The sequence below is a fragment of the Pungitius pungitius genome, chromosome 1, assembly GCF_949316345.1.
Source record: "Pungitius pungitius chromosome 1, fPunPun2.1, whole genome shotgun sequence".
Classification (NCBI taxonomy): Eukaryota; Metazoa; Chordata; class Actinopteri; order Perciformes; family Gasterosteidae; genus Pungitius; species Pungitius pungitius.
Genome location: NC_084900.1, coordinates 30825501 through 30847578, shown reverse-complemented (window position 1 = coordinate 30847578; position 22078 = coordinate 30825501). Strand labels below are relative to the sequence as shown.

At 44.6% G+C, this 22078-nt stretch overlaps 1 protein-coding gene across 3 annotated transcripts in view; it reads right to left on the bottom strand.

The window, feature by feature from the left end:
* LOC119223130 (neuron navigator 1-like) overlaps positions 1-22078 on the bottom strand; it is a 67511-nt gene that overhangs the window by 25774 nt on the left and 19659 nt on the right. For all 3 annotated transcript variants that reach the window (XM_037480246.2, XM_062564840.1, XM_062564843.1), the window contains exons 5-6: positions 16368-16470; positions 14997-15326 (exon numbers count right to left, since the gene is read on the bottom strand). In XM_037480246.2, the coding sequence (XP_037336143.2) occupies positions 14997-15326; positions 16368-16470 (433 nt within the window). The remainder of the gene's footprint in view (positions 1-14996; positions 15327-16367; positions 16471-22078) is intronic.

Genomic DNA, 22078 nt, shown 5'->3' with positions numbered 1-22078 from the left:
ATGGCCCCCAAAGTACCCTGAGCCAAGGTCCTTTTCTTCCCTTCAAGAGAGCAGGAAGCAAAAAGAGGGACAGCACTCCCGGGACGAGGTGGAACAGCCTTCTAAATCACCTCCATAAGTAGTTCAGTCTGCGATGCCGTGTGAAGGGCTTCCCAGCTTAAGACTCAAGGGCCAAGAACGCAGGAGGAGCGAACAGGGGGGGTGGGGGGCAAACCGGGGGGAACCCCGGCAAGCAGAGGCCCAGGCCGGGGGCTTGATTCCGAGGTAGAATTTCCTCTGGGCTCCCTTCAGACAAGTCAACGACAACGACGCAGTGGTGAAAAACCACCCAGCTGACCTGTTGGGTTTAGGGGGGGGGGGGGGGGGGGGCAATGTTGCATCGACCGAAGTTTAAAAACCCGAAAAATGATTATGAACGTATTATATTATATTAATAGGATGGTATTCAAATAAAATTGGATGATTTTTTTTTTTTCCCATGCAAAGGCCCGCGACCCACTACAAATAGGCCCACTAGTGGGTCGCGACCCACCAGTTGAGAAACACTGCTTTAGGTGAAGCAGTCTGCATGACCTTGTTGTTGAAATGTACTGTACGATAAACTTGCCTTTCTGTCTGCAACACACCCTGATGCACACATATGCATTCATCTATAGCAGATTGGGGAACGGCGATGTCAGCTGTGTTCAACATGGTTACCAAATGCTTCAATGACAACAACTGGTACAGCTTTGTAAATAACTGACATTTCATGGAGTCATCCTCTCAAAATAACACAAATAATTATAATTCCCTCCTCGTCCTTGTATGGTCAGTGGCGTATCTTCTAATGACAACAGGTCCTCAACTCATGCTACCATTTGGTTCAATTTTAATCTCCCAGAACATTACAGACGTCTCAAGCTAATTTTTCTACAAGAAAACATGCAAATTGAATGAATGTGATCGCATTCCTTTTTTTTCAAAGTGGCTAAAAATCTGAGTTAAATATCACTAACAACCTGCCAAAGATTGTCCGAAAAATACCTGAGAAAAATGATAGCAGAGATACTCTTTCACTGCTTCAGGCTAAGATAAAGCAGAAAACTCTAAAAGAAACACACATACACACATTACTCCCATGCTGTGTGGTGATGGGGGAGGGGGGGGGGGGTGTTTTGGTCAGCATTCATGAACACATGTGGTGCTGACCGACAAGCCCAGAGGGGGCGCACCCATCACCTGCTGTCACTCATAACACACGCAGCCCTGGTCATGCCACTTAAAGCCGATACAGTGAGTTTGAGAGACATTCTTTCGCCTCGGGCCGCTCAAAGCACACACTCCACATTCCAGCAAGTGTATTCTGGGGTCCCACTCCCTGATCCTCCAACATATGCACACGCACGTGCATACCACCGCATGAGTGCACAAACACGCGAAAAATAAAATGACTGATCCAGAGGTTCTAATAAAAACAAAATCTACAGCCTCAAGCACGTTGCTAATACCCTCACTTTCAAATGAACTTTCAAAAGTTTCAATGGAGTCATTGTCTTGATTTTTTTTTTTACTCACTCTACATTTCCTACTTCACTCTCAGGTCCAAATAACATCCAGAGGTTTTTTGATACTCAACGGACATTCGAGGTTAGGCCTCCAGTTCTCTCTTCTCTCGCGTCCCCAGCGAGCCTGTTAACTGTTGTCTGGCTGCGGGTCCTTCGCCGGCTTTGATGTCGCAGAGAAACTCACTAAACCACGGGGGCACCACCTCATGAAAATATGAGCGCTGTTTGTGAACACAGGCTCCTGTGTGTGCAATAAAAACAGGGTGCATGTGTCTTACAAGCACAGGTTACAAGCATCTGTTGTTTCGCTTTCAGGTGTTTCTTATGACCTTGCAGGCAGGGCAAGTTTAACTCCCCCTTTATTGCAGAACATCAAGAGTCAGTGGCAATACGAAACTACTTCAGCCAGTTTTTTTGCTGTTTTGGCCTTCTGTCTCCGTGCACCTGACCTTTTGGCCACCGAAAATGAATCCAGCGGCTGAGTACCCTGCACATGCCCAAAAGAAAGGACTTCCATTATCTTGATTACTCTGTCGTTTTATGTGAACAAGATATTTTTTTTTGGTTGGTAAAAAGCCTTTCAATGCTTAATATGTATTTTCAAATGCATCTGAATGTGTTTGTGTGCTTAGGTTTACCAAACTCGTTCATGAATCACGAGGGTGTGACAGGAATCTCAACCAGCCACTGACCCTTCCTACTCACCCACTGTGTGAGATGGAATTTATTCTGGAGACACGCATTGCTGCGTGCAAACTCAAGAACATTTGTGTGTGTAAAGAGCAAAAACGTATAATAAATAATGTATTTATTAAAATACAAAAGGTTTGAGAGGCTGACAGGTGCTAACCGAAAAACCCAATAGACATTTCTAAATAGCGTGATGAATGTGCCGTTTCACCACACTCCATCATACAGATGGATATAATTATGATATATTAATTAAAATCATTATGGATTTCAGCTTTAATTACCATGCTTGGTCTCTTGTAAAGCAGCTGACAGCAGGAAGCTGCTCAAGTAATCAAAAAATCAGAGCTTGCCTTGACCAACACTTCCCGTGGACCACTAAAAGACATCAGCTACAACGCAAGATCACATTTAACAGAGCGCCATTTGTATTTAATCAAAATTAAACGGACAGGATTTGGATGTGAGTCACACTAACGAGTGATGTCACCATGTAAAACCACACAAATCAGCTATTTGGACAGAGGTTGTGTTGTTAATCTGGAGTGGATCAAGGTAAGGGTGGGCCATGATGAGCAAGCTATTTGTATATTGTTCAGATTACAAAACACACATGGGCGGACACGTTGTTGTTGGACTGCTCACAACGTGACCGTTAGAGTTGATCAAATCTTTGTGTTTTCTATGACCGGTTACTGATACTAAACAGTATTAGCTAATACTGTTGGGGGTTAGGGTTACACATGTTGCAGTTTCACACACTTACTAATACCCTCCATCATATAGTTTATCTGTTTTTTTGACGGACAATCCATTTAAGCGGACCTATTCAACTAAAACACACAGATTCATACAGCCTGGTTGGTCCTCTGGGAGTCAAACTAAAAATGTTTGTGTGTTTCTCATTGGCTTAGCTTAGCCGGTGAAAGTGTTTTTGTCTGTTGGTCGTGCATCTCACGCCCGGATGCCAAACCACTTTTGCCTAATGGGTTTAAAGAGTCAATGGATGCAGGAGGGGTTAGTCGACCAATGAGAGCAAAGCTGACCCCAAAACCCTGAAAATCCTCCTAGACAAACACACACACACACACACACACACACACTAATATATTCAAACATTTCTATCGATGTTGTTGTGTGTTCTTTCTAGAGAGATTATTACTAGAGAGAACTGTCAATGATATAGATCATTTCTCAATATATTGAGATGTCACATAAAGTATAACCACAGTGCCCACACATTGAGACATACAATTAGTCCCACGGCGTGGGTATGTGCCACCGGGGGCTTGCCGCTGTACATCCAATCCAATCACATGCCAGAAGAAGACGACGTTGAGGATGTAGGTCAGCCGTTCACACAATGCGGGTTTGGTTCTGCAGTGGATCAATGCGAACACACCCACTCACACGCATACCTGCCTCTGCCCTCCCAACGCCAGCAAACCAACTGGCACCGCGAGCAGCGGAAAACAATGGACAAATAAATCACAGAAAGACTTAATGCACGCAAACACACAATGCGCCTAAACATCCACACGCAGCATTCCTAACCACCAAGTCACTTTACTATTGTCAGGAACGCGGACGCTTTTTCGGGCACGATGCTACCTTACAGACCCTGATTAAATACTCTGTACTAACCCGACGTATAAAAGAAGAAGAAAAAAAAGACAGTGGTGATTCAACATATGGCTTTGCGCATTGGGCGCTGTGCCTGTGGAGACTACAGCTCCATCTATACGCGAGCCAAACGCCTCCTCCTCACTCGGCGTCTAGACTATAGACGCATTATCACAGCGGACCGCACGCCTGTCACAATAATGAAACTTGCCACCATGCAGCTGCTGGGAGTTGTATCAATGAGACGTGCTGCTGCTTTTTACGCACTGGCTTTCTACAACCCATTCACCCCCCCCTCCCCTCCCCTCCCCATGTCCGACACCGCGCGTTACAATCGCGTTGTCACCGGTGTGTCAACGCGCGTTTCCGTCCGGGTTCCTGTGTCATCTATTACCTTGATAGAAAGTGCATTGTCCTCCCCGCGCGCTGCTGAGCCGGGAGCTGCAGCATTTTCCCGTTCAGTACGCGGCCGCTCATCCTTTCACGCCGCGTTGTTCCCGTTGGGCATATCCCGGGAGAGTGGAGCGGATTCGACCGGTGGTTTCCTCCGCTGATAACCGGGGAACCGCCTGTGAGAGTCGGCAGCGTTGACTGACCGACCCAGCGCCTCTCCGCTCTGACACACACTCACACACACACACACACACACACACACGCAGACACGCGCTGACGGAGGGAGGGAGGGAGGCGCGGATAGAAAGGCAACACCCAGAATTCCTCCTTCTCCTCCTCCTGCGGCCCCCGTCTCACTGATCGCGACCAGCTGTGCCTTTTTCAAATAAAGCGAGACTTTAACGCGCATCCAACCGCAGGATGAAAAAAAAACGCGGTCTCCGTTTTTACTAAAGAAAGCCACACGTTGAATCTGTAATCAAACCTCTGATGGCAAAACCAAGAGGTTTCATTCAATCTTCATTTTCACTTTGTTTCACATGATGGAACAATGGTGGGAGAAGTGAGTAGATGATTTACTTGAAATTACGAATAACTGTTTAACTAAAAAGCAAAGACCTCACCTTCTAAAAAGAAAAACATGGACGTGTGAAGCTCAAGCCACGCTCTGGAATCTGGAATCAAGAGCTTAATACGTTTCTATACTAAATATTCAGGGTGGCCCATTTCTGAATTCATGATTGACATCATATCAGTTATCACTGATTCATTGGTGTATAATATGGCACCTTGTGGTGAATATTGCTTTACCGATGGTTAATAATTTCTCAGTTACAAGAAAACGGTTCAGGTTGCCAGGTTTCGGAAAGACGCTTTTGGCTGAGAAACATATCCTCTTGATCTTGCTTGTTCTTTTTCAGCTCTTTAATGCATGCCTTTTTAAAAGCCAAAGAGTATTATTACAACTAGAGACCTGATAATATGAAATGAGTAAATCATTAGCAAGGAATCGGTTTAATGCTGTATTGGGATGTGGATCAAATTTCAAGTATCTCTTATGGTTGGGCTGTAACATCATATATAAAAACTTAAAAACTTCAATTTAACAAAGGATTGTCACTAAAGAAACCAAATACTTACAAACTTTCAACCTTTGTCATAACAAATAATAAATGGTCTTCATGGAGGGACCGTAACAATGGATGTCTCTGAAATTAAAAACCTTTGATTCACACATTATTATCCTTCTACAGCCGCCTGGTGTCTTAGAGAAATGCTGCTAAAAGCCCCAGCAATGCTGGGATGAATTGAACAAGATCAGGATGTAACGAAGCAGGGAGGATAGATGACCAGTGTCTCCGTTGTATCCGAGTGTGTATTGGAGACTTGCAGAGAAATGGAGAGGGTATCATGTATCCACTCCCCCTTTGGTTCTTCCCCCTCACGACCAGTGGTCTCTAAACACTTTAACCACTGAGTGGACCCCGGTGAATAGGTCTGTCTGTCTGCTGGATCTGTTCAATAAGCGAATGAAGGGTGAGAAAGACAGAGACAGACAGGGAGGGGGCACAGGGGGGGGGGTGGTGATTAACACTGTCTTTCAGTAAGTAGAATGGTGTGAGTGGCCTAGGAAGATTGGAGAAAGCAGTTGCAGAATTAGAAAGAAAAAGAGATAATTAAAATGCAGAGACAGGGTTCTTCAGGCTACCGCTCACAGGCCAGGTGGGCACAGTGTGTGTGTGTGTGAGTTTGTGTGCATGTTTGGAGGTCTCAGTGGAACTATGGCATGCTGAACTGCCGTTGTGCGGAGCCACTGTCATCATTGTTGCCTAGCATTACTAATATAGAGAAAGGAAAACAGTTTATGTTCGTATGCAAGCACATAAACACTCACACGCACGCACGCACGCACTCCTCATGGAGTCGATGCAAGCCGTTTCTATTTTTTTTTAAATGTCAACTCACATCTTAGTTTTTGGAAAGCCTAGCTGGACAGCGCTCCGGCTCTTACTTTGACCACTGACTCATGGCCAGACTCGCCCGCTGTCTCCTCATCAAAGAGTGTCTCTTTTTTCACGGCCACAGGCCTTTTTCCTCAGTACCTTAAGACCACAGTGTTCAATGTCTGTGTGTGTGGGTTTTTTTCTTTGCAGAAGACCAGTTTAATTAGGTGGTGATGTAACTTTGTAATGACAGTATACAGGCAGGGTCATCCACATGACCCTGGGAACCTGTCACTGCTCTACTGATGAAAGAGACAAGTGACTGGGAAAGCTCATCCCTCTTATCAGACCAGGAACCCCCCCCCCCCCCCACACACACACACACACACACACACACACACACACAGGCACATTCAACACCTGCTATGCCACAAAAAACAAACATAATACACCCCTACACACGTAGTTATCAGACTGAAAGACTCTTCATCATAATAAATATAATTCCTATCAACTTAGGATTGTCTCTTCATTCGGCCCCATTATTCAGAAACACTACAACACTTGTTTTTCTGCCTCCCTACCTGTCCATACGCGCACACACACGCACACACACACACGCACACACACACACACACCCCGGGGACATCTGTCAACACATACATTCTTTTGCCTGATTTCCTGGGCAAATAGCCAGAGTCAAATCATAGTTTGTATACCAGCCTGCATGTTCCATCTAGTAGCTCACTAACATAACAACAGACAAAAGTTTTAGAAACCTGAATGCATGACCTCACAGAGACACACGCAGGGTTTAGCATGAAGGTGTGGGTCCCTCGCCTGAAACGGTGCTCGCGTGCTTAGTTTAGGGACCCTCCATGTCCGGCCCACCGAAAGCATCCAATTAAGCTCTGGCTCGGAGCGGTGTTCTCAAGGTTTAAAAAAAGTCCTACTGCGCAGAAAACTTGACTTCAAAGATGGTTTGTCTTTCAAGAACCTGACAGGAACAAGAGGAACAAAAACAAAAGCAGTTACAGAAAAATGCCACCATATCAAACCGTTCAAATATACAGTAGCTCAACAGGTTCCTGCAACCAGTTTGGCACACACGTCCTGGTAATATAATGAGGATGTGTTCACTGTTGGGTGCACCGGTGCATACAGGGAAGGCTGAGTGTGAGAGACGGGTTAATGAGTAGAATAGGAAAGGACAATGATGGTAAAAGAAAGAAAAGTGTGTGACTAATGTCGAAACAACTCCAGAGAATAACACTGTGGGAGTCAATGGGAGGAAGGCAGAGTTCATTCTGATGCGCATTACAAACCCCCATCACACCCCACTGTTAACCCTCTGAAAGGCTTAGCTATGGTGTGCATGTTCCATGGATGTGTGTGGTTGTGTGCACGTGTGAGTGTGTGTGTGAGTGGGGAAAAGATTTGAGGCGGCTTCCATGCAAAAGCTTGTCCTTAACCATCCAGTTTAATTTACCCCCCACAGAGGAACCGAGGATGTACTTTAAAGGCGTTATAGATGTAGAGGGAGGTCATGAATGAGTGAGAGCAAGGTGAGGGGGAGGTGTGTGTGTGTGTGTGTGGTGGGGGGGGAGGGAGTCTTCTACTGTGGGAACCAATCTTCAGGAATGAACCCATTCATTTCCTGGAATACTTTAAACAAGAAGGATACTCTTAACAATGACAATTAACAGCAAGTGGGAACAAAGAATTATAACAATAAGTTATTCTTAAAGTTAATGTTTCACCTAAAAAATACACTACTTAAAAAGAAAAGGACACAATGGAGGTGCTAACATGCTAATGTTCAAGAGGTATAATGTTTATCATGTTAACCATCGTTACATTTGCTATGCGGCACTTAACACCAGGTAAACCTACAGGTAGATTGGAATCTCATTATTCTTGTAGGTACTTGGTCATGGTAGCTTAAAAGTACATATACTATATACACTATATACTTTAAAGCGAGCTATACTGTGTACTGTATAGTTGTATTGTTTTGTTCTGCTGTAGCATCTTTCTAGTATTTGTATGAAAAGCTATAAAAGAACTGCAATGATTAAAGAATTATTTACCATATATGCGTATGTATGGCATTGGATTGTGTAAAGATGGTAGCAGTTGTTTAAGTGGTTCAATTGACCAGGCTTTGGAATATTCATGTTTCTTATTTTTGTCTTCATACACCAGTAACTAATTAAATAGAGGCCTTGCTCTAAAGTCTTAAAAGCAGTAGTTTGTTGACTGAATGATGTCAGTCTCTATGGTTTATATATATGCCTGTTTTTTTAGCATCAACTTCACCATCAGTTGCTTTCATGTCATTTCCTCCTTTTCATGTCTTGTATAGGTCACATGTGATAATAAAAGATAACAAAATAAAATAAAGGGAATTCAGTGAGGTCTCCAGAAAGAGAGGGGCTGGTCTATTTCCTGAAGGGGAAACATGGTGAAATTGGTCATCAGGCACAAGTTGTGACATTTTAACCTCTGTAAATTAAGTAAAGTCTCTTTGCGCACACTCTGTTTATTTCCTTTGCGCACTCGTATTGTTGTCATAGTAACACATCGCTCTGAACTATGTGGGGGTCCACACACACACACACATGCTTGCAGACTGCTGACCAAGTCCCTAAATTCTCCTATTCTTTTCCAACTCTGCCATAAGAGGAAGCCAGAGATTAGTGGGGATTATACCATAGCGTCTCCACAGAGATTTACCAGGCCTGAGGACGGGACGGGACGCTTGGGGGTTGGGGGGTTGACAGTAGCTTTGGCAAAGGTTTTGGTATTTTATTGTGTGAAGTTGAATTATACGGCCTTGAAATGAGAGCGTTTAGTCCTATTGGAGATATTAGATAGATGTTGTAGAAGTCCAAGGAAAAGACAGCAAGGAAATTGAGAAAAGATTCATTTCCTTCACTTCCCCAGACCTCTTCTTTTGTTCCAAGGCAGAATGTGGGAAAACCGGTCTGAAGGATGTTAAGTTTAGTTCCCAAGCTCCATTCCAGCACATGTGTTGGTTGCTCAACACCCGTATGTTTCACAATGAACAAATGGCTCATAGTCAAACTAAAAATCTCCACGTCGAGCTACAGGAAGCATTCCTTTAACAGTTGTATCAGTATAGATTTTCTTTAGCAACAGTGAGAGTCTCGCAGGTCTAACCGACAATTAGGGCACCGTGTCCTTTTCTGCTTTTGTGCCATACGTGTTGGAAATGAAGCAAACTATGTACTGTAACTGAAGTGAATTAAGAAGGTTAGTGATGAAACCGTTTTGCTCAAACAGACCCATTTAATCCATTTTGATAATAAATGAAGAGGGAGGTGTCACAGGGTTTCTAGCGCAGCAAATCCCCCGAACCCCATATGTCCGGTAATATTAAATCTTTTAATGTGTTTGGGAATTAGTGTGCGTATGCCTGCATGTGTGTATATGTGGCTGTGAGTGTATTTGTGCCACTTAAGCACACAAGCAGATTAATATCATAATTGTTTGTCAGCACCATCCTGCTGTTACAGTTGAAGCCGACTACATCCTCCTTGAGAAAAATAGCACAAATTATATTCAAACAAAACTTCAGCAACAAGATAGAAACTACTTCATAAACTGTTCCTTTAGTGTCAGTATGGCTAGCATTCTTTGCTAACTCTGCAACACATATGGTCAAATAAGCTCCTCATGACTGCTCGTATGCTCATGTGATCATGGTGATGGGCTCTTATTGAGAGTGTGCACGTGCTCTCCCCATAGTGCTTTGCCCACACGTGCTGGAACAAAGAGAGAGCGCACTCCTCCTCTCGGTCAAGTTCCCCCCATAATGGCAGGAAATGTAATCGATTACACGCAGCCCTGAGCAGAGGGAGCCAAAGGAGCATCGCGCAGAGGCAGAGAGGCCCAGAGAGGAGCAGGTAGGGGACGACAAGAACAACACATGCCCTGTCGCCCTCTTGAAAGGCAGCCCCCGACCTGCCTCTCATGACCGCTTCTGACAAACAATGTCATGCAGAGAGAGAGAGAGAGAGAGAGAAAGAGAGGAAGACTTGGGGAGACAAAGGACAACCTTGAAGCAGACATTTTTATCTACACGTAATCTACACAAACATTTCTCTTAAAGGACCAGATCTGTGTTTTTGTGGCTTTTACTGGACGTTATGCTGTTGTTAGAACACGGCTGAACATTTACGACCCATGCTGTGAGTTTGTTTCTTTAATATCCCTTTTTTTAGCTTCTGTAAAATTCATTGGGGCTCACAAGTTGTACAATCCTTCACAGCTATAATTTCAAGTTCTCCTTAATGTGCTTTTCATTTCTTTAGAAAGTAATCAAGTCTCAGTCCACATTAACATAACATTGACAAAAATAAAAAAACAGACTTATTTTTTTGATGCATTAAGCAGCTTTCAATTATATGCCAACTGTTTAAATATGGAAATGGCATTAAACCAATGACTATTAAAAAATATTTACATTTTGCAGGATCTGAACAGCCTGCATTAAATAAGCTAAACATCCAAAATTACTGGTACCGAACGAGCCACAGTGTAATGATCTGGTTGAGGGAAGCCCGAGGCGTGTCCACTGAGGGTCACATCAGTGTTTGTGTTTTCACGTGTGTGTGTGTGTGTGTGTGTGTGCGCGTGTGTGTATGAGGGAGAAGGAAAGAGAAAGTGAGAGTGAGTGAGCGAGTGAGTAGGTGAGAGAGCAGATCCATCACCTACAACATAAATCACATTCAGATGTGGGAAAGAGGAATTCATTTTTCAGACGTGTCAGGCTGCATGACATTGTGTGTGTGCGTGTGCGTGTGTGACGTTCTAGTTTCGGGCCAGTAGGTGGGGTCAGAGTACAGCAAGATTGAGCTTGTACTGAGCACTAACACTACTCTCTACATCCAAACACACACACACACACACACACACACACACACACACACATACAAGCAGGGTTGTGTGTATAGCTTCCCTGCCCCACTGGAGATAAGGTTTACAGGCAATGATAAGGCCCAGGAGTTGCACCTCATTAGAAGTGTTCAACCACAGACATAAGCTCAGATAGCCATCACTCAGGGGACAGATAATGACCTTCAGTCTTTGAATAACACAGACATTTAGTGGCAGGTTAAAGTAACCACTGGTGACATCAAAGCTTATTCCAGGCATCTTGTGTGCGTTCTAAACAGATTACTTCTCTGTTTCAGTTCCCTGCACTCGGTTGGATTGACACTAAGAGCAACCAGCTCACTTCTGCTTTTCTAGAAAGCAGACAGCGCTAAACGAAAACACTTAAAGCAGCTGACTCTGAAGCTTCAGGGAGCTTAGAGTGTGTGTGTGTGTGTGTGTGTACGTCCTGCTCCAAACAAATGTTTTCATAATTCAGACGCTTAGTGTAGTGAACCAGCTTGTCTCGCGGCGTAACCATGGCGATCTCATTGTCTGCAACCATGTGCGTAGATGTTGAGCTCATTACGACTCCAGCGGTAACAACAGCAATCAACACCAACTATCAAGCGCACCATGTTAAACATTCATACACACATGTATAGAGAAATTGTTCCTGCATTCTGAGATTGGTATGTTTGGCCAAGAGTGCCATACTCGTTGGTTCATTACTGTTTAATGTTGTTACATTAAACATTACTGTAAACCAATGAAAACTGGTTTGTAATTAAAAAGTGAACCAGTTTAAGGACCACACCAAATTTTCCTTTACACGCGACTGACCTTTACATTATAGCCCCCCCCCCCCGTCTCGCTGTCTTGAGCATAACATGTGTGATGACGAGCTTAAAGGGGGCACTGGGAGGGGTCTGCTTCCAGATGTGAGTGGAACTCGTCAGACAAGAAGGGGCCCAAGCTAGAAAAGATCAGGAAATGGAGAGCTGACTTGAGGGGTTCTGACTCAGTGTGTGTATACATGTATCCGTGTGTAAGTGTGTGTGTGTGTGAGAGAGAGTAAGGGGTATGTGCGTCAAGCAGGTCACAGTACAGTCATGTGTGAGTCATGCGTACAGAGTGAGTCAAATTCCCCCCCACCCAAATGTGTTTATGGCAAACTCCTATCCAGTGTAACAGAACAAAGACATGACTACCACATGACCCAAACAAAGAAGGTGTGAGTGTTTGCGATACATCATTTATGAGGGGGAATCCTATGTATAATATATGCTGGGGTGAGATATGATAATGTAGCGTGACTCCTATATGACAGAGTGCCTCCATGTATAATGGATGAGTATACGTAATCAATTTGCTGCTGCTGCAGGTTGACTGTGAGGGGAAGAGCAAGGACGGAGGGGACAGCGGGACAAGCCTGCCCTCTAGTGTACAGACCCATCGGTTTGAAGCGGCGGGAGGTCCCAGACTACAGCATGCCCCCCCAAAACGATCATACAAACAAACGATGAATTAATGAGGGCAATGTGAAATCTGCTTAAAATGTATTTTCATAAAATATAATTGTTTTGATCACACTGAAATGCCAAACATTCCCTGGTTCTACCTAACACACTCTAAACATGAGTTTTACAATCTTTGCAAGTCAAGGATTAATTCATTTTTACAGATTATTCCACCTCTTACCTAAAGACTATAAATGATAGACATTTTGATCTCACGTTTACTTAATTACCATAACTGATTCTGAATTGTATCAGAGCTTCCCTAGACAATATTCGTAGCATTATCTTTGCAGCAACAGTACGTGTCAGTACGGCGGGTGCGAGGGCAGGAAGGGAGTTCAGGGAAATAAAAGAAGACTTTAATAGTCAAAATTCAGAAAAAACTCAATCCAAAAAAACTCTCTCCAACAAAACCAAGACGAGAAGGGGGAAGGAAAAAACAACGAGGCAAGGACCTGGCACAACCACAACATAAACTATGAAATAACAGCTTGTCATGGCATGGGGACACGTCGCAACACGGGTGACATGCAACCTGCAACAAGTGACATGTAATGACACAACAAGAGACACGAGACTCACAGGGCTTAAATACACAGGGGAGGTGCAGGTGATTGGACACAGGTGGAAACAATCATCGACACGGCAGACAGCCACAGGGGAAGACAGGACAAGGCAGGAAGTGAAGTTACCCCAGGGACACAAGAGACATGAAACTACAAAATAAAACAACGACACGAACCCAAACCGTGACACAACGATTTGCAACGCATGAGCTGAGCAGAGAACGAAGGTGTTCTCCCTTTGTGTGAGTAGTTGTCTCGACTTCTCTGTGCTTTGTTCACACGGCCGTCCTCATATTGAGAGCTTTGGGGGGGGGGGGCTGGACATGCTCCGATTTTTAGATATATAAACTCTTTTGCATAAAGGCTTTAAAATTGTGTGACTTTCTATAATGCGTCTAAAATTTCTCTTTCTCAATCTTTTTACTGTCAAGCGGGTTTGTTTTGAATCCTGACACAAAACCCAAAATAAATCTACAACCACTAAGTGGAGGCCTTGACCAGATACAACCAACAGGGAGCAGAACTGTGTTGTAATTGATTTCCTGGGGACTGGGGGGGTGCATTCTTGTGGGTACCGTAGAGATGTCAAGAGGTGGCCAGTAAAGGAGTATTTTTTTGGACGGGTTCTGCAGCGTTGCACCCACACGCTGCCAGAATCCTAGTTTGCAGTGAGATAATGTGTTTTTCTTAGCTGTGTTGGGAGTTGGTCAGTGGAACATGATGCTGTTTGTGTAACGGAATCAAACGGTTGCGTCATACCTCTTCATGAGAGTCCAAAACTCAGGGAAAACAATTTAGGTAATTCTTCAACAAAATCCTCTAAACCTAATTGTATTGTGTGGACTGATGTGAAACTTTAATTAATTACGGTCATTCTTCTCGAATGGTCATCGAGTGAAATGGCAAGTGTTCTCAGACTGAGACTCAGGGAGCCAAGCAACAAGTTGAAAACAAACAGCTGCCATCCGCATGCTCTCTCTTAGGCTCAGTGAGTGAAGAAAAGCACTGTTCACAAAAGCACGACCCACAAGGGCTTCAGACCGACACCCAAACCCATTTGCTCGAGACCCGTTTGGGGTAAACAGCGCGTGCCGACGCAGCCCTCGTGCAGGTGGGAAGCTGTGACATTTCAACGATGTGGCAACTACTACACAAAAAGAAGCACAGCGATGAACTTCTCTGATAAAGTAACCTGCAAGAGTCCACGTGTTGTTGTTGTTGTTGTTGTGGCGACGTGATCTGCACACTAACTCATCGGTTCCGGGGCAGTTCCACGGCTACTTTGAAACGAACCTCATTGTGACCCAGACAGCTCTGACTGGTCCAACCTTGGCAACGCGCAAAAAGAGTTTCCCCAAAGACACCTGCATTCCAGCTCTGCCAGGGGGGGCTCTATTGAGCCAACGCTGCGAGGGGTCCTCCACACCGAAGCCCCTGCTGGCAAAGCCGACGGGCTTCGCAGCTGAATTTGACGGAATTATCTCTGCGAGGGAGGGGGGGGGGGGCATCGACGTTTGTGACGTCATTCCCCCCGCCTGTGCCAGAGTGCTGCTCTCTGGCTGCGGCAGAAGCAGCTGCCAGTGTCTCAGCTCAGCATGTTAGGCATTACGCAGCGGTTGATCGAGGCTTTGTTGTGCTGGTAAACCAATAACTACGGGCCAGTCTGCAGCTGTAACAGGTGGCCGTGTTCACATCGCTCCGGGATGCTCGGATCATTGATGTAACACATGCTGCCGGCTCCATTAGATCAACGAAGCAGGTGGAAATGGCACCTTCAAATGAAACCCCCCCCCCCCCCCCCCCAGCAAAACGTACCCATTTCCAAGATCATCGATGTCATCCTCATCATCGTCCTCATCCTTGTTTGGGCTCCTACAGCCGAGGTTGCTGTTGCCGAGGTAATCTCCCTTCAGAAGGGACGGATTTGAGTCGTCCAGCGCTTCTATTAGTTGGATACGAGCGGTGTGGCTGATCCGGAGGGGAACGTCCAACTGGCTGTTACCCGTGGACGGAGCTTCCCCGGCCTGTAGCCGGGGGCTGGCTTGACCCTGGCGCCACGACAACGGCGAGGAGCGATTTGACAGACTGGAAATTGAGAAGGCGGCAGCCTCATCGCTTTCGTAGCACATGGTGCCCTCCACACAGCTTTGGAAGGAAAAAGAGGGTACGTTTTAGGAAAGGAGATGCATTGGCTGCAACATTGACAGGAGCATTGTCTGAGAGATACACAATCCTCTCCACAAATAACATCAATGGAAACATTTTGAAATGAAATGCTGAAACACAAACACAAAACGTCCAGGTCTAGAGAGAAGATGCCACTTCTCTTGTTAGGACTCATTTGTTGTTATGCAAATGTTATATATCAGGGAAAGAATGTTTCGACAAGACAATTTGTTTGCTCGAAAATCCATTTGTTTAATTCATGCAAATCTGACGTTCTAACGTTTTTCACAGGAAATCAGACTTCTTGTTTGCAGAGGAAACTTCCACCGACAGGCCTTAAAGCTCAAAGCAGAATATGTCTTCAGGGACAGCGGGAAATGAGTCAAGGTTATTACACTGTGATAAAAGTATGAATGGCAAAGGAAATGTATTCCAGCAGGGAACCATCTGCTGATTTGATCTTCACGTGGGGACCTCCCACCGAGGGACAGAGAGAGGACACACGGACAGGCAGAGAGAGGGGAAGCTCTCAAGGACAAAACCTGAAGACGCGCCGAATGCAATCACAATGCGTCGGCGAAGGACAGGAAACGGAGGCAGGGAGGTGACACGCGAACGCTCGCTTACACTCGATCGCACAATTATTGGACGTACGGTTGTGCGTCTGAATGTGAGTTGTGAGTGAGCATCGGCAGGGTCGGCTTTGAAGTCGGCTTTGCAGCTTTTTCAGCTAATCCTGCTTCAGTTACGTATTAACACAACACGGAGGGAAGGCAGGCAGAGCACACAGGGAAAGGCCGACTAATGGCTACTGGCCCATCAGGAATACTGATATCGATCTGAAAGCCCCCAGGCCGCTAACCACCACACCCCGACACCATGTTTGCAATGTCAATAAGAAAATGCCGACTCCACTGATCTTTCACTTGTTTTCTTCGTTGGCCGTTTCCCTTTTTGTTCCTATTTTGCAATACTATGCACACCTGTTTGAGTGTGTGTGTGTGTGTGTGTGTGGCTGACCTGTGGCTGAGCTGAACGCCCCTCAAGCTGGTCATGGTTTCCTCCAGGTTCTGTCGAAGGTCCAGAACATTTTGTACGGTCCTTTTCCTCTGGGACTCCGGGTCTGCAGGAGAGCGTACACACAGGGATAGTTTTAGACATGCCATGTTACATCATTAGTGGATGGAAAAAAAAACACAGCATGCACATGGCGTTAACAACAAGAATTACACTATGGAATATGACCATATATGAGTTGATAAATGATCGCCATGCTCAAAATGAAAAACTATGCGGACTGATCATAATTCATATTAGTATCCATCAGTGAACCAAATCATCTAAATAAAAGAAAGAAACTACAGAAATCTACACCAGGGGAGAATAAGGACTATAGAAACGACGAGAACGCGTTGATAGTGGCAGGGCACGCGCAGTTGTTTTTCCAGATGGCTGTGGAGCAAACTAAATTAAATATGATGGCTGTCAGACGGACAAAACAACAAGGGAGACCTTCAAGACCAGACAGGTCTCACAGTCACATCTGTCAGTATCCATCTTTTCCTCCTCTCCAGGCCCCCTCAGCCACAATGCCCTGGCCCCCATTCATTGGACTTTGCCCTTTTGCCCCTTGCTATCAAAAAACAAAACAAAAGCCTTTCTCATTTCAACCCGCCAGGGAGCATGTTGGCATTTGTCTCTCCCCCCCTGCTGTTGTAATCTGCTCAGATTGAGCTATATGATTCATGTCGGGCTGCAGACAGACTGCTGCTTCATACGTGTGTGTGTGTGTGTGTTTGTATATGGGGATGTGTGTATCACTAAGTGGTTGAACCACTCAGTGATACACACACCATGTATCCATGCGCAGTAAACAAGATTTACACTTCTTTCTCCGAAACGAGCCAATCTGAGAGTGTGATAGAATACAATATTCTAACAATAGACTGACAAACTAAATGTACTCATTCATATATATTCTCACATAGCCAGTTAACCAATCAGGACACCTACGCTACATCACGTGATCCTGTCCCTTGCTCTTTCTCTCTCTCTCTCTCTCTCAGTGTATTTATATGTGATGGGGGGATGGTGATAAAAGAGTTATAGCAGTAAGATATTGGAGAGCCTGTTTATCCCAGAGGTTCCGGTCAATAGACCATTAGAACTCGCCAGCTGACTCCCACATGAGCACAGAAAAAAATTGTTTAATAGAACTGAAGTACAAAAATGTCAACCACAATTCACCAGTGTACTTTTTATATCACAACTGTGTTACAAATTTGTTTTTAATTCAATTCAAACAATCAGTGATGCAATTCAGTAAACAGCAGCAACAAAATACATTTTCTCAGTAGATAATATAAAATTCAACATGAGCAAAAATGTAGTCCATCAACTTTGACTATGTTCAAGCCTTCAAGATGTAAACACCAGAGTCCTGCACGGCCTTCAAATCTTCTATTATTTGCCTTTTCTGCACACAAAAGAATTCTAAAGGCGGGAATGGGCCACTCAAACACCTGCAAAGCAAATGGCATTCACATCAACCGTAGATGTCTTTGTTCTGTGCTCATTAGCAAATTATAGCACACTGACCTAAGATGGTAAAAATGGTGATCATTATTCCAGCAGTACTTGTCAGCGTGTTATCACGTTTAGCTCAATGCCCAGCTGTACCTCAACAGACTGATAGAGACGCTGCCTGTAGACTTTGTCTTGTTAAATCTAACATGTTCTATATTCTCAAGCATTTATCCTAACACATGACGCTGAAAGGACCCAAACCCCTCCCTCCATCAATTACTCCATTCTCAACCACCCCTCTATAAATAGTCCAGCTGGCAAGAGAAGAGGTAAAGAGGGAAACCTCATTTAAATGAGGTTGGAGGGCCGATTTTGAGCTGCCAAAGGTGTCAATCTCAACAACAGCTGCAGACTGAACACTGTCCTTGCATACACACATACAAGGTGGGGCCACTAACGTGCACACACTTGCATCATACTCGATTTACAAAGCTGGATTGATTTCTCCTGAAGAGAATGGCCAAATAGACAATTGATTAGACATCCCTGGGGACAGGCCGCTCAGCGGAGAGATGGAGGAGCCATTGTGATTCAACCTTATGCTGCTCACACTCGCAGTCACTAGACACACATATTAACTCACGCAGCGAGTACTGCTTTAGCAAAAAGAAATCCGCACAAAAAGAACAACTTTGTCCTGCTGGCACTGCTCACATGAAAGCCAGTCGAGCACGATATGGAAATCCAAGATATAAAGAGCTAAAAAATAGACTTAAAATGTAAAATGTAAAAGTTTTGTAATTGGTTTAATGGGAACAAAGAAGAAACTCATAAACATGCAAACAGACAGAACGCACACACATGCAGGCTTCAATTGGGCAATTTTAATTACCTTTAAACGTAAGCTTTGTTTAACATCAGCGTCAAATTGATTAGATACGGTCTGCAAGATTGCACATGCGCCCGTGTGAAAGTGTGTGTGTGTGTGTGTGTGTGTGTGGAAGACTTCCTGCTCTGCCTCTGCCCCTGGTGGGCCCAGCTGGCATGTTGGGGTGGGGCGGTGGAGAGGTGCCGTGGTGGTGATGGGGGAATTAGGGATGCAAATATCCCTGTCAACTCCCCAGGGGTGTAGATGAATTACACTGATCTGTTTTAAACTGTGTGTGTGTGTGTGTGTGTGTGTGTGTGCGTGCGTGCGTGCGTGCGCGTGTCCGTTTAAAAGGGCCCATGGCACATTAAATGTCTTTTGCTCATTGTTTCTTTGCTTGTTTTGTCATCTCGCTATACTATACACTCCAACCCTGAAAAGGCTGTACAACGAGCAGAGGAGCCTCTCATAATCCCAGATTAATAAAATGAGAGTGACGTTTTTTTTATTTACATCCAGGAACTGTGTGTGCGGGACAATATTTGCATCCTAACGGTAGTCAGCTCTCAGAAAAAAACAAAGAAGTAAACGCAGCAAAGAAGCAAAATGAAGGCAGGTCACAAGCGAATTCCTGCTTTTTAGCAGTGACATTAAGGAGCTTGTTTTTGAATCTTCAAGCCAGCAAAGCTTGGACAGGCTTTACATAGTACTTAAGTCAAATGCAGGACATGTGTAGATCTAGAAATGCACGTATTATAACTACAGAATGATTTCACGTAAATCTCATGAAAATTACCTCGCCACCTCCAGCAATGTCAGGTTATCAGCACCAAGATTAGTTCATAATGAAGATGTGAATCGCATAAAGGTTAAAGACATTTTAATTCAAAAGAATCTCTAGTCTACCAAAAAAAAAGATTTCAACAGGATTAAATGTATTTTTGAGGACTATTTCCAGCTGATTAGCAGACTTTAGAGCATGAAAAAAAAAGAAATCTGTGAAGGGGCGTGTGTTCAATAAAAGAAGGAACAATGTGAGTGTTTTATTTAATAGTGTATGGACAATGATGGACATCTGTGGCACAGAGAAATAAACTATGTCACTGACTACATACGTAATACCTGAGAAAAATGTGAATGGAAGTCTTCTCCCTTAAAAGTAGAGGAGGTTTGTTTAATGACGCGGATGCCTGACTGTTACTTGGCAGGCAGGAAATGAAAAAACAAGAGTGAAGCTGTTTTCTCCTGGGTTACCTCTGTTGGGTCACTCTCCATTAGAAAGAGAACAACAACCTCCCCAAAGACACACTAATGGCTCTGTCCTTGCAGGACTGCTCGGCCATTATGTGTTTGTGCAACAACACGCCATCCTTTTGACAGTGTGGCTGTGAATGCGCGTTCATGCATCTCCACACACATGAGTGTGTGTGTGTGTCTTTACCAGTAAGACGTGCACTTTTGCAAAAATATCTATGAATATAGGTTTGAATAATGAGTGCTGATTTTTTTCCTTCCTCCCCCCCCCCGAGTCCATTCGTCCCCGTCCCGTCCACATACGTGCACATATGTTACTGTCACCGAAACACTCCTCGGGCCACGGTGCCCTTATCACATGATAGATGTGTGTGATTGTGCCTCGGTGCTGATGCACCATCGAAGGTCTGCGCATCCAGTGATGTGTCTTTACAGTAGTAATAGGTTTCCAAAGTTGTTGTTTTTTTACAGCATTCCTGACAAGTGACATACAAGAATCACACAAACAGGATGCCGGTAAAACCTTTTATGGTTTTGGTCATTGTTTTAACGTCTTGCTCTTTTTGAGAATATTTCATGAGGGCGTTGCGACAGAAAATGTAAAGGTGAAACATAGCCAGAGCAAGTGATAATCCAGATTCACACCTTTCACAATGTGTACATTGACCTGCTGAGCTACTAGAATGGTTCCTTGTACTGTATCTTGTTTGACCATTTAGTAAAGCCCCCCCCCTGTCTCCTCTCTTTCTGCCCTCTGTTTCTACTCAGAGTAACATCACAGCCATCTGCTGACCTAAGAAAGTAAGCAAAACAGGAAACATTACCACATTCGGCCATTCCTGCACATCTGGACAGGGCGGACTCGCGCAAATGTGCATCCGCGCACATGCACGCACAAACACACACGCACTAAAATTCGTCCGCTTCCGGCGTGATGTCGCAGCAGGATATTAGACCCTTGAAGATCATATTTGATACGTGGCTTGAATGGCTAATGAGCAAATCGGAGCACAATATGGCATCTGTGCGCACAAACTGTGGAAAGTTGTTGGTTCAAGGGCAAAGATTGAACACATGATGAGAGAGTCAATGCAGGGTGAGAGAGAAAAGATACCGAAAGATGGCCCGCGGTGGTTTGTGGCAGCTGACGGTGTCGTAATCCATTTAAAATTGGAAACCCTTAAGAAGGAGGAGATGAATAGATGAATAGATACTTTATTAATCTTCCTTTACAGACACAGAGAGGATGAGCAACACATTGAGTGTCTTAGAAACAAGTTAATAGACAGATCCAATTATAACTCTGGAGCAATCTTCTCTTACCTCTTATGCTCTCAGTCTCTGAACACTGGCCCATACACAAACACACATGAACACTCTCCACATCTCTTTAACCACAGCTCCATCTGCTTAGACGTCAGAGCGCTATGCTCTTGGAAGGTTTACTTTCTCCGCAAAAGAAAGTAGAGACTTCACCATGGTAACACCAATAGTACATTTTGACTCTGACTAAGGTTCCCGAACACAAAGAGGATGTACTGTGTGTATTCCTTTGTGCGAAGCTGCACTGAAGAAGAAGATCAGAGGTGTGTGAGGTGCCTTCAGAGTAAAGACAGTAAAGCGAGGCACAATCTAAAACACACAGCAAACGTAAACACGTGGTACGCAGATGTGGCTGTCAACAAAATATCACCTGTAGGGTAAAAGTGTGTGTGTGTGTGTGGGGGGGGGGGGGGGGGGGAAGTGAAATATCTAACGCTTTCAGCAGGATCTCCTGGTGCTTCCTGTGTTTGCCTAAAAACTCCAGATACAAACTGAGCCGCGCAAACATTCGCACCCAGCCACACACTGACTACATAGCGGCGGAGAGCCCAAGCAGACCATAATGTGGGGCAATGTTTGGGTGTATTTCGGTTCCGGTGAAACTGTATTTTACGATGTGCTTAAGCCCAGCTGCAGCGCCCGCTCTCACGTGTCAGATGCACAGCCTGCACTCTGGTAACCAGGCGAAGGGTAAAGGCGGCAGAACTGATGACAGCAAGGAAGCTTGGCAGCTATTTCTATTAAGTCTTTTATTTTATTC